Raw genomic sequence first — 14,171 nt, 5'->3', positions numbered from 1 at the left:
CTGCCATTTTTATGCCATATTGAGTTACGTAGGTAGGTATGTATATAATACTTAATACTTAGAGAAATATGTTATGTATTGTCATTATAAAAAATATATGTACTTTAATTTATTATGTTATTATCATATATTAAAATAGTAAACTCATCTATGTATTTGAAATTTCATTTCAGTAATTAAATACAATAATAAAACTCAGTAATAATGCATTAAAAACCTTTTGTTAATGTTATCCCACACTGGTGTGTTGATAAAAAATCTCAATATTGGGATTTTATGGTTGATATTGAGAGTACTTAATGCTTAGAAAATTGTTAATTGGCAATACCTTTTAAAATGTCATTTCATTTCCATTAAAAAAATTGCAGGGATTTATTTTTTGTGAGGTGAAAAAAAATTCACATTTACCATTGTTTCATGCTAATAAATTATTTAAAAGGAAAGAAAATACAAATGAAAAAATGCAGGAGTCAGAACATACCATACATGCATTGAAGAAGGTTTAATGAAATTTCAAGTTAGGTAATTATTTTCAAGTTAATTGGTTTTCTCTGCCAGGAATATTTTGACCTGTGAAATCGGACTGCTTGGGTGAAGTTGAGGGTGCCCAGAGTCATTCCCCAGAATCAAACCAAGAGTCCTCAGGTTAGTAGCCATTTGCCATTAATTGGTGCGCAACAGAGCATTAGCGTTGATCTCTCTGACTGCCATTCAGACCAACCTTGCCAGACTCTTCCGCCTCTGGAGGAGTGGATCCAAAAGATTCTCCGATGGGTGAGAGACGTCTTGGAGCGCCGTCCTCTGCCGAGGGGTTCGCTCGATTAGTTGGAGATGGAGATGTGAGCGTTGGCCGGAATGCCAAGAAGGCCTTGTTGAGTTCCCTCAGGAGGTTGTCTTCCTCCCACTGACGCATCGGGTAGGTCCCGTAGTCCTCTGCATCGGCCAGACAGAGACGTAACCTCCCCCTCCCACCCTCACTCTTTGTTGGCTCGACGACTGCCCTTCCCTTTGGGTCCGCGATCCTGGAGGAACCTTCGGGCTGCAGTCCACTCACACGAAACGCTTCGTTGTCCTCAAGGCCCTCGACCCACAGCAGGAGGCCAAGCAATTCCGGATGCGTTGAGAACTGAATGCACTCCTAAGTGTATTTTGGAACAATAAGATATAATGAGCTTCATTAAGGTCTTTCAGTTATCACCTTACAAAGGTGTCTCACCAAAAGCTCTACAGCTCTCATCTGTGTCTTATCTAAAAAATTGCTATGGTAATAATTGTCTTAAGTACCTATTTTCAAGTATAAAAACTGAAACAAATGGCTAAGAAACAAGAAAGAGTAACAAATTCTACTTGAATTTGCAATTTCATACTGGAGGTCATAAACCATTACTTGTGAATGGGTTTAAAGCATATAATACAGTGATTAATAAGAAATATAAATAAGAATATTTAAAAAGGATGGCATTTATGCCAAAAACGAATTATTTACTAGAGGGGAATATGCCTACATGAAATAATGCAATACCGTTTTGGTAGTAAGCAGCTTTATAGCATGTCATATGATATAATACTTTGAACAAGCAAATGTCAAAGTTTATGGGATTTAAAAATATAGATACTTTTTATTTCCATGGCTACGTACATATTAAGTATTGCATCATTTATGTTATTCAATGTAGTAGAAAATTATTTGAAGTTAATTCACTACTTATTTTAAAAAAGGTTTTCAATTTTAATGGGCAAGTACACTTTATGCTTACATATTCTTTGTTTGCTAAGAACATAGTGACTTAATAATTACTTAACATGAAGGAAGAAATGACTAGTGCTTCTTTCAAATTAATCTGATAACGACTACCAATGGATCGAAAGAGTTATGAAATATTCAATAAACTTCCTCATTCTGTAAAAGATGCTAGCAGTCACATTCTTACATAACGTGTAAAAATTCCTGATGAGAAAATTGTATTCCTGCATTAGTATTTCAATAATATTTGATATTTGAAGATGATTGCATTGACCATTTTGAATCTTATACACCGCAAATGTCTCTAAACACATTTTGATTATTTTGGATTTATTTTTCATGTGAATATATGCAGAATTAATTATTATTGTAGCTCCTAATGTAGCCATACCACTTGAACAGTCCTATTCTTTTGCTAAATAAAATTTCAATTCATTTCATTTTTCACAGTTACTAATATGTTCAAAATATAATAAATAAAAAACTTAAAATAGTGAAAAGATTAGGATGGTGAAATGATATTAGACTCACCTGAGAACAACCACCTGAGAGAACACGTCCCCCAATAAGAGGAGAAGCAAAGCAAGCTCTTAAAGCCCATGGTTCAGCACCTTCAAGTCGACCCTCATGCCGACAAACCAAGGGACAAAGAGGGCCTTCACACTCAACCCAATCCTCCAATGTTAACCACTGTCGACTCGAAAGAACCTGCGTGGGAAATATTCAATGTAAAATATAGGACATTAAAATTGAAAGTGTGGGTCTTTGTAACGAAATAATAAGCACCATGGAGTGATTGAGCACAATTAATATGATTTAGGATAGCAATATTTCATATAATTTGCATTTTTCATCATTTGTGGTTTTCAGAAACAGTGATTTTTACCTATGTAACCAATACTTTTTCGTTAACTTGTAATAACTATATGAAATAACATAATATAAGCACAGATTACTTAAAAGTACTGTAGTTGTCCCCACTCCAAATACAGAATTTCTGAAAATTCTTAGTGCTCTGAAATAATGTGATTTTTTCATGACTTCTAACATATGCAGCAGCTTTTTGGCACAGGCAATTAAAGCAGTAAGCACAATGCTCTCAGACAAAATATGTTAATACAAAGATTTTTTGAGGTAAAAAAATATTTTTAAAAGATAATGTATTATGTGATCTAAACAAAATAAAAAGACTAATTACAAGTTCAAATATTTTCTCATTAAAGATGCTCCAGCTAATTAGAAAAATATTGAAAGTAATTATTTTTTATAACACATTAAATTTTACTCATGTAATTTTTGTTTTTAACTCAATATGAACATAAATATAAAATGAATACTCTTTACATTATCATAATACACATACCTAGTAACTAGGAACCTAGATGGGTAATTATTGGGAAGTATTATTATACATGAAAGAAATTATGTATTTAGGTATTTAAAGGTAATTATGAACAATTAATGTTTTCCGGTGCTCACACATCATGGAGACTATTGCGTACCTCTAATGGTTAAACTTTATATTATCTTAGTACCTGTATTGTTTTATGTACTAGTACGAGGGTCATCCGGAAAGTAGTACCCGTTCGTGAAATAAAGACACAAAAGTAAATATTAACAAACATAAAAAATTTTATTTGAAAGAGGATACTTTAAACTACTTCTCAACATAATCTCCAAGCAAATTAAGGCATTTGTCATAACGTGTGACAAGTTTCTGTATTCCTGCTGCATAGTCCTTCGCCGCCAGCTCATTGAGATACGCGAGGGACCCATCTTGCACAAATTTTTGCATAATGCAGATGGTGTTTAACAATTTCATGAACAATTGTTCGAGAAACATTGGGAAAATGCTCACAGATGTCATCAATTGTGACGCGCCGATCGTTCCTCACGAATTCGTCAACTGAGCTCACCAGTTGGTCTGTAATGACAGACGGTCTCCCCGAACGCTCATCGTCGTGTGTGTTCCCCCTCCCCATGTTGAAGTTGCGACACCACCGCCGAACAGACGACTCGTCCATTACATTGTCTCCATACACCTCCTTTAATTGGCGATGAATATCACATGGGCGAACGTTTCTTGCATTGAGGAATTTAATCACTGCCCTCACTTCACAACTGGCGGCGTTCTCAATTTTTTTAAACATTGTAAACAATCACAGAAACAACACAGGCAATGCTAGCGTCACGCAACTTGGCTCAGAGAAGGCAGACAAGCCACTGAAGCTATCTGACCTCGTCCAGCGGCTACTCGCGTCGTCAGCACTTCATGCGGCACGAACGGGTACTACTTTCCGGATGACCCTCGTGTATATATATATATATATATATATATATATATATATATATATATATATATATATATATATATATATATCATCATGAATAATAACTATTATTATTATTATTGGTATTCTACTGTTTAAGATAGGTTTTGGACTGATGTAGGGTATAAAATGATAAATTTGTTTGCTTCAACTAGCAAAACCCAATCTGGCAGCTGAACATACACTTAACCCTTATTCAATTTTGCATTCTTCCTTCCTTCATTCCTTGTCCAACATCCCTATCCTATTCATGCCCCTTCCTCCTTACTTAGCCATCTCCATTCTATCACAGTCTTCAACATCCCACTTTCAATCAACATGCTCTGCATCCATTTTTCCTGTCTCCTTATGATTTCTCCCATCAATCCCCGCTCCTCCCACACCATGCATAGCACTTTCTTGATTATTTTTCTTTCTGTCCATTTCACTTTTTCTATCTATCCCCACATTTCAAAAACCACCAATCTATGCCAGTGATCTTCAACGACCATGCTTCTGTTCTGTACAAAACCACACTCCATATCAAAGTTTTAACGAGTCTATTCTAAACATTTTTCAGCAACATCATCGATTCCCTTTCCTAATGAAAGTTTCTCTAGCAACAATTCTCCTCCTTATATTGTACTTTGTCAGTCGTGGTAGTCCAGGGGGTAGAGTGTTGGACAACTGACTGGAGGGGCCTCGGTTTGATTCCCAGGCAAGCCTCTAGGCACCTACAGCTGCACCCAAGCTATGCAATTTTTCGGGTACCAGGTCTTCCTGGGAAACCATAACCGGCACAGGGGAAGGAACTGGCACCCCTACCCTGGTGTGTGAATTTTACATGCTGTCAGGCTTAGTACTGACAGGGTGAACTCTACCATCACCGACTAAACTAACCTTAGGGTTGATTACTGTGTTTTTTTAATGCCATTTTTTGACCATATTGGTCCAAGGAATTTCTGAGATGGGTACATTTCTAGCTACTATAGTTTTTTGCCCTCCAATTTTAACATTTGATTTTCTAATATTCTCAGAAATATTTGAAACTGGTCATTCAAAGCTTAATCATCTGTAAATCTAACTGATTTTATGATATGTTCTCCAAATTTCATTCCTATCTCCAGTTCTCCCTACTTAACATTTCCTCCACATTATATGCTCAAAAGTACAGGTGATAACAGACCCACCTCTCTATTTAAAACCTCTTCCAATCACTACCTATCCTGACTCTTTATCTACCACAATTATGTGAGCAGTCTGAGACATGTACAGGTTTCATGAAAAATATATCATTGAAGTATTTAACTTGTACCTCATGCATATTAAAAATTTACCCATAAATTAATATCAAACACGATCTTTCAAATGGTGAAATATTTATAGCTTTTACTCTGAGAAAAGAAAACAAAACCAAAAAGAGAAAAAATACATCTAATGAGTAATCCATTTAAATAGGATAAGCCAATTTAGTACGACCAAGTTTGCAGCATAAAAACCTCAAGTCAGATTAATGAAAAATGTAGTGCCCCTATTCGATATAAACACTCTGAGCAACATATGATTATAAAAAATGAGGTTTTTGACCTTCTTGACAAGTATTTTATAAGTTAGTGAAGAAATTGGCATTTTTTCAAAATAGTTTCCTAATCTTACCAAATTATTTCAGATGGATGAAGGAACAAGTTTATTCCTATTTTAGAATTATTAACATGTTCTAATGATAAAAAAATGAACCCATTTATCATACATTTTAAGTGATTGAAAATACTGATTTTACAGGTACACTAATGCATGTACGTAGTATATAGAATTGAATATCAAAACAAGGTACGTGGGGTCTTTCAAAGGAATCCTACTGACAATATTTTATAAGTTCCACAATAAACCAATAAAGTAAACACAAAACATTTGATAACTAGAGAAGTTTAAAAAAACAATCAGAGAGCAAGCAAATAAGCTTCACATACCTGTCTTGAAAGATTAACACAGCCTTCAGGTTCATTTTCTGCTATTTGATCAAAATAGTGAAAAATGCTCCAAAGTTTTGCCTTCTGAGAGTTTCTGATCAAATGGTGATATCAGCCACAGGCAATAAAATGAAGTGAAATAAATGTATAAAAATCTAGGAGTCTTGAATATGCTCCAAAATCAGTTCATAAAAAAAATAATATTCAGCACATAGGTAATCGGTTAATACAAAATTAACTTTTTTAATTAAGACTAATGCTCAGGTATTTCAAAAGTTAGGTATATTCAAGTATGCTGCATTAAAATTTTTAACATGCCATAAAATTACAGTTTTACAACCTCCTTAGGCAGTGATGGAGGAACGTAATGGGTGAATTGTCCCACCTTTTGAATGAAGGAGACGGGAGGGGAAATAAAAGGAACAGTTTTTTAAACATCCCTACTGAAAATTTGAGAGCAATGCTTTCTATCTTGTGGTATCATGTTAAGAATGCAATATTTCCTTTATATTGCATTCAAAGCTGATCAGATTCAGAATAAACAACCCCAAAAATAGGTGCTGTTAGATAGAATCAAGCTTGCTCTATGAGGAATGGTATACATTTTATCATTTAACATATTTCATCAGATTTATGCATACAGCTGGTGGCATGCTGATAGTTGCCAATTTTTATGGTATATGCTGCAATATACTTCTTGCAAAGTTTTTAAATAGTGAAAAAGATTATTTGTACTCTTGTAGTGACCAAGTTGTCTTCCTTCAAATGCTGATGAAATGACTAACTTAAACGGACTCAGGGTCAAAGTGACAGAAGCATTCATGGCCACTGGATAAAAATGCATATTTTCAAAACAAAGTTTCTGAACAAATGATGATATTCTGAAAATAATAAATAGTTTGCCTGCTCAATGAAATTATCAATTAGCGACAGTTGAGAGTGCCTTCTTTCATTTTAAATCAAACTTAGATTTCGCACTTTTAAAACATAAAAAATTTCAGGGTCAACTCTAAACGTGATATTTTTCACACCACACTGGAAAAAATTTCAAATGAAACAAAGTTTTGGTTTCTCTGCCATCACTCTTGAGATGATATGATTTTGATTATGCTGACATAATGTTGAACATTTCAGGATCACCATTACTGGACACGTTGGGGACGCCATTAAACTGTTCCACGAGCATGCACTCTAGATTTATGGGTAATTGTATTGCATTGTAGCCGATGAAATGGGGACAACAAAGCGACGTTGCCTTGATACCAGTCTGACACACGTCATGGCGGAGTTAGTTCTTCCGCCACTGCCTTCGGACGTAAAAGTTATTTCCATATGTTCCACATATTTTTCGTTTTAAACTTTAAAACACTAGATTTATTTGGAACAAAATGTTTAGGTGACTTCATCAATTTTGAAGTGTTTAATGAAAATTTAAGTGCTCTCGCAAGTCAATTTGCGATGAAATAATGATGGCAGCACAATATGCAATCAAATGACTTTGAATGCATGTCATTAGAACACAATTAAAAAAAACGTGAAAAGTGTATTTTTATAACCAGAAAAACTCCTCACCTGTGTAAGTGACGGAAGAAATGAGTGAAGTTGAAGTCTTGAAGGGTTGGATGGGTCTTTGGTGTTCGCTTTGGGAAGGTTGAAAAGAAAGCATGGGCCACCAAAGAGGCGAGGAATTGACGAGATAATTGAACTCGATCCGCTGGAAATGAACACGAACGGGTAATAAATATCAAATTATGATTTGTTGAGTCAGTCCCAAAAAATAAGTATCGCTATGCTCATCGCCTTTTTTCGAGTAATCCACAAAGAGTTTGTGCCTCACGGATGGGTAGCGAACGGTAATTTTTACGTGGAAGTCCTCGAAAACCTGCAGAAGAATAAAAAGGAGCTCGAATGCAAACCATTTTGGAACTGTGTGACGTCAAAGAGACCGTGACGAGGTTCTCGTTAACTCCTTCTAGGAAGCGTGGCAAGACTGGCAGAGGCACTGGCATCGGTGTTGTCGATGCACAAGGATGTTATTTTGAAAAATTTTATTAATTTGTGCTTTGACCTCCTGCAAAAGATTTTTTCCGAATTTATTCTACTTATTTTAGGGACAGACCATGTTTCACTCAATTTATTGTTCGTAGCATTATATTGCGAGATTAATTTTGAGTCCGCACTCCACAAGAGAGCAAGAAGAACGTAAAATTATCCTGATTAATATCAACCTTCAAATTTTCTTTTAAATTTTCTCAAAAGAGAGTCCCTTCAGCGATTAATTATCTCCTTGAGATAATAATGAGTTTTAACCTGCCAATCACGTCTTATTGACGAGAGAAGGGTCAAATGGATGTTCTTAAGACATTTACCGGCGAGTTAATTACTTTACCGAAATGGCGACATTTATTATTTACAATACATTAATTCAACTATAAAAACGACAAAAGGCTTACAATGCTATTTATATTTGGTAAACCACGCATTCTAAAAAACATTATTGTTACAGCATCAACACATCTCTGGGAGTCAATCAATTTCACGCTGTTTTAAGATCTTTTACGTCAGCAGTGACGTCCACGTGACGTGAATCAACAAAGTACTTCGCAGTCGCCGAGCATTTTTAGAAGGATGAGCGGAAACAAACACGAGACAAGAGAGAGTGAGTATGAATAAAAAGAGAAAGTAATGAAACCGTGTTATTTAGAATATTACGGTTTAATTTTCAGAGCGAAAAATCGAATTTAAAATGATAAATAACTGAGATAAACATGATTTCAACCATCAGTGCGGTTGTATTATGAGTTTAATGGAAAAACAAAATATTAGATAAAATTATTCAATTGTCCAATTAAAGTAATTACATATTTTATGGATTAATAATTAATTCTTATTTCAGACAGAAGGAAATACATGCAATAAAACAGATTTAAGCATCCAAAATTAAAAAAATAGAACTAAATAGAACTTCTGTCGTACTTTCAGTAAAATAACATGTCACATTTTTGAATGAAAATAATAGTTTAAATTTCTTCAATTTTTCTCGTTCAGTTATAAATAAGTGCGCATCAATAGTTATTTTCTTTCATTAGCATGGTGGCTGAGTTTGGGTTAATGCATTTTGATATTTTAAATGAGGAAATGAGATTATCTCAAAGATTTTATTCATGAGAGAAAGAGAATAAGGATGAATATACATTAATTTTGACGGACACGTCCGTCATTACATATCAGCTCTTCCCACCTTAATGAAAATTAAAGATGTTGGCCATAGTCCACCAAACTGAACCACTGAATCACCCAAGAAACAAGTAATGTTCTAAGGGACTTACGCTGCTGTTGAAGGCTGAAGTGCAGACCTGATGGAGGCCTCCACTGCTTCATCTGCAAGGCACAGTGGACTATGCTAGGAAGAGTAACTGTTAGGAAGTGCTGGCGGACAGTTTGGTCCATGTCTCTGTCGAGGAAGGAACGAAGACCAGAGAATACGCTAGGGTCCGGCTTATCAGGGTCGTCCGGATCCAAACCAACACTGTCACAAGTGAACAAAGGGAAATTGGTGATTTATCCCAAAATGGAAACAAAATCCAATGAGAATCGGGTAAGTTCCCGCAAAGCAGCAATGATTTGAAAGGGTTTACTTCAGAGAAGGCTGGTCAATTGGTTTGATAGGTGAGAGAAGAGCTCACCTAGACATAAAAACACAAAGAAAGGACACTCACAATAGTGTTGGATAGGCCTTCATCTTCAGAATGCTTCTGAATCTCTGTATGCCTCTGTAATTCTGTAGATAACGGCCGGTCCAACATTCATTATCGCGAGTATCCTTTCTTGGTGTTTATGTCTTGTTAAGTTTTGAACCAGAGTATATTTTTATATAAATATGTATATTTTATACATAAATATATATATAATAATATATATAATGTGCACCAAGAAAGCACTAGCGAACGCAAATACAGGAACACGCAAAAAATAAACTCACACGTATTCCGAATTTTCGGTGCTCAAACCACCTTTCTCAAGGAATAGCAGGAACTGAGGATAAGTTTTCAACAGTGGGGGAGAAGGACGCTGGATGGAAGAGGAAGAGTTGGGAGGGAAAGGTGGAACTGATATGTAAGGTTTTGGGAGCGGAGGTGGGATGAAGATATCTGGAGATTGGGTTAATTAGTGTCTCATATTAATACCTGGCTCATTCCAGGAGTCAAGGAGCCAGATATACGCCTGTTATATTGTTCTGATTTCGAGTGGAGGGTCTAAGAGTGGGAGGGATGCTAGAATTGAGGCACCATATCATTTATCAAAGGGAGTGTCATTTACAGAGGCGTGATTTGGGATTGGGAGCATCCCAATCAGAGAAGAATTTTTGTATGAGGCATGGTGGTTATTGATTCCCATATTTAGGGGTGTTGTACAATGTTCCCTAGTGTTATCTTGGTGTGCGTATTATTCACATCCGTGAGACTTCCACGTAAGTTAAAAATTAATATATTATATGCATATATATATATATATATATATTATATGCATATATATATATATAATATGCATATATATATATATTATATGCATATATATATATTATATGCATATATATATATATATATATATATATATATATATATATATATATATATATATATATATATACTACCTTGATCAAAAATTTCCCGGAATTTATTCAGAAAATTAAAAATACAAGTTTATTCATCTAAATCTATATTGTCCCCTTCAAAGTAATCCCCATCGACTGCAACACACTTATGCCAGCGCTTGATCCAATCCTCGAAACATTTTTTATATTCGGTTTTCGGTATGTCCATCAGTGCTTCCTGCGATTTTTCCATTACTTCCTCTCGGCTGCTAAAACGCGTTCCCCGTAATGGTTTTTTAACTCGATTGAACAGAAAGAAGTCACAGGGAGCCAAATCAGGTGAATTCGGTGGCTGTTGGATGGTATTTGTTGCATTTTTCGTCAAAAAATTACGAATAATGATAGCACTGTGCGACGGTGCGTTATCATGGTGCAAAATCCACGAGTTTTCTGCCCACATTTCTGGTCTCTTTCGGCGAATTGCTTCACGCAAACGTCTCATAACGCCCAAATAATACTCTTTGTTCACTGTCTGGCCTTCTGGCAAAAATTCATGATGCACTACACCGTTGTAATCCATGAAAACCGTCAGCATTGCCTTCTTTTTTGACTGAAAACGACGTGGTTTTTTTGGTCTCGGCTCATTTGGTGAACGCCATTCACTTGCCTGATGTCTGGATTGCGTGTCGTACTCATAAACCCACGTCTCGTCTCCAGTAATGATCCTTTTGATGAATGTGGGATCGGATTCAGCCTCGCAAATCATGTCTTTTGCGACGTCAACACGGTCTCTTTTTTGCATGAAATTGAGGTCTTTCGGCACCAACTTTGCTGCTACACGACGGAAACCCAAATCATTAACCACAATGTCTTGGGCGGATCCATAGGCAATGTTCAAGTCCTCCGCTATTTCTCTGATGGTTAATTTGCGGTTATTGACCAACATTTCTTTTACTTTATCAATTTTTTCACCGACTTTCGATGTCGATGGTCTGCCACTGCGTTCATCATCTTCGATTGACTCACGACCACTTCTGAACCGCTCGTGCCACTGGTAAACGACCGTTTTTTTTAGAGAATCGTTGCCGAAACACTTTTCCAACATTTCCAACGTCCGTGCGCCACTAAATCCGTTTTTTACGCAAAATTTAATACAAGTTCGTTGTTGCAAATTTAAATCCATTTCTGAAATTGTAAAAAAATCGCCAACACACACAGAGATAGATGTACTCTTGGCTACGTAACTTTTGCAAATGTCAAGTCATGACACTAAGATTTAAAGGGAATATCAACAACAGATGTACCAATTTAACAAAAAAAACAGAACTCAAATCGGAACGATGGGAGCGGCACACGGTGGTTATTCCGGGAACTTTTTGATCAAGGTAGTATATATCCCGGTCTAGGAAATATTTTTACATTCGTGATCTGCTGGATTCCGCCTTCCCCACCTCTCCTGTGTTCGTCCTTTGTGTGTGTTCCTATCCCTTTTCCTTATATCTGTTTCTATACAAATGAGTATTTGTTCGCCGTTTGGCGGGATTTCCTGTTTGAATGTGTGTGTATGTGTGTGTGTATATATATATATATATATATATATATATATATATATACACACACACACATATATCTTGTACCTGGATCCTCGGGTTAGTAGCCCAGCGATCTACACTCTGGGCTACCTCGCCCTGCCAGCCCCTTTGAACGTTAATCAATCTTAAACTAAAGGGAGGGATGGTTGGCCGAAGGGGCTTTAATGGCCGCTGCCGCTTGCACTCACTTGCATAAATCATGGAGGCGTTGCATGGCCTCAATCACGTCCGCCGTCGATTTCGCGTGGCGTAGATTCCCCAGGTGGCGCTGGACGGTGCCCCACCACGGGAGGTCGCAAGGGAGCATTACCAAGGCCATCGTGGATTGTTAAACAATGCCTCCAATCCAACAAAATGGCCGCCTGTAATATCACCTGCTCAGCGCCATCTCTGTTCTTCTGGAAAAAGAGGAAACAAAAAGTGAATTATCCTGTTTGAGGATACACCACAATTTCAAGATTACCTGATCACTCGATCTGAATTCAATTTGCATTATTTCACCATGCGAGCATTTAGCAATTACTTAAAAGTAATGTGGGTTACCAACAATTCACCATAGATATGTAAGTTTGAAAATGATCGATGTTCGCCCCTAGTCTCAACACCGTAAGGTTAAAACGTAGACATTCATTCGCATACATCTTTTGATGAAAATATCTAGAAAGTGTAAGAAAACATTTTGGTGAACGGATTAATCGCGATATCAGGCTTTTACGGAATAGGTCACAACTATTATGAAATGGGTATTAAAGTTGGTAGTAGTAGTATTTAGGGGAGGCGACCGACAGCTGTGGTCATTTGCGCCATAGGGGATGAACAGGAAAGGATGAAGGGTGGAGAGAGCCTACTCTTTACGAAAGGCGCCAAGGGGTCCGCAGCTTAACGTCCTATCCGACGGACGGTGTACCCACTCAAAGTGCCCTCCACAAAGCACCTCAAGTAGGGATCGAGATACCTCTGAAAAATATTCAACACCGCCGGGATTTGAACCCGGGCTCTCTAGGTGGGAGGCCAGTACGTTAGCCCCCGCACCATCTCGATCCCCTTAAAGTTGGTATAACAAAATTCGGGTTTTCATCGAGTCACGTATAATTATTCACTAAGGTTATTTTCCAAATAAATATTTATCCAAATATCACTAAAGACATTATAATACATTTTCACAGACGTATTTCAGTTTCAAACAACTTAAAATGTCTCATACATTATTGATATAATTATGTACATTCGTTTTCTTTAATTTTAACTAATGTAATAGAGCCAAATTAAAGCGAAGAGTAAATTATTTTTCTGGGTGATATTACCGAATAAAGACATCAGATAACATAAATGATATACATCGGACCACGCTTGGCCTCAATTCACATCTCGCCACTAATATTGCTTGTATCGTGAATATAATGTTCGAGGGGCAAGTTTTTCTAAAAGCGAGGTGTAAAAAAGCAGTTTATTTAAAAGCTAATTGAATTGGAAATGAAGGTTTTAATGACATTTCTGTCCGAACATTTTTATTTTTTTTACGAACAGAATTTTTGTGTCTCCGTATGTGTCGAATAAAAACCCTTCCCCGATAATGCCCTTCTTAGAATTGCTAATACCTCATCCCTCAACCTACCTCTTTCCCTTCCATGTCCCCTTCCCGCTTAACCCTTCTTTATTCTTCCCTCCTTCCTACCTCCAGGATACCAGCTACCTGCCACCGTCCTCTCAAGTCATGTGCTTATCTTCCCCCCCCCTATTTTTACCTCTCCATTTCTTTAGTTTCCCTGTTTATTTGGGTTTTCCGTATTTCCCCTCTTTCTCCCCGCCTACCTTACTCCTCACTCTTTTCTTCCTCCCCACCCTTCCTCAAACAGGTATAAATATGATGAATCACAAGTTGAAACTTGTCTTGTACCTGAAGATGGTTCGATGAACTGAAACGAGTCGTACGTTGCAAATAAATCTGAGGAAAAATGCGAA

At 36.7% G+C, this 14,171-nt stretch overlaps 1 protein-coding gene across 1 annotated transcript in view; it reads right to left on the bottom strand.

Moving 5' to 3' along the window:
- Positions 1–14,171, bottom strand: part of LOC139700938 (uncharacterized) — a 179,062-nt gene that overhangs the window by 17,138 nt on the left and 147,753 nt on the right. The window contains exons 3-8 of the mRNA XM_071599433.1: positions 12,398–12,607; positions 9,353–9,552; positions 7,596–7,737; positions 6,024–6,117; positions 2,276–2,452; positions 722–1,138 (exon numbers count right to left, since the gene is read on the bottom strand). Of these exons, the coding sequence (XP_071455534.1) occupies positions 722–1,138; positions 2,276–2,452; positions 6,024–6,117; positions 7,596–7,737; positions 9,353–9,552; positions 12,398–12,528 (1,161 nt within the window). The 5' untranslated portion in view covers positions 12,529–12,607. The remainder of the gene's footprint in view (positions 1–721; positions 1,139–2,275; positions 2,453–6,023; positions 6,118–7,595; positions 7,738–9,352; positions 9,553–12,397; positions 12,608–14,171) is intronic.

This window comes from Hetaerina americana, unplaced genomic scaffold (genome assembly GCF_022747635.1).
Source record: "Hetaerina americana unplaced genomic scaffold, ioHetAmer1.1.p SCAF_11, whole genome shotgun sequence".
NCBI lineage: Eukaryota > Metazoa > Arthropoda > Insecta > Odonata > Calopterygidae > Hetaerina > Hetaerina americana.
The sequence above is the reverse complement of the archived record's forward strand: the minus strand, read 5'-3'. Positions and strand labels throughout refer to the sequence as shown.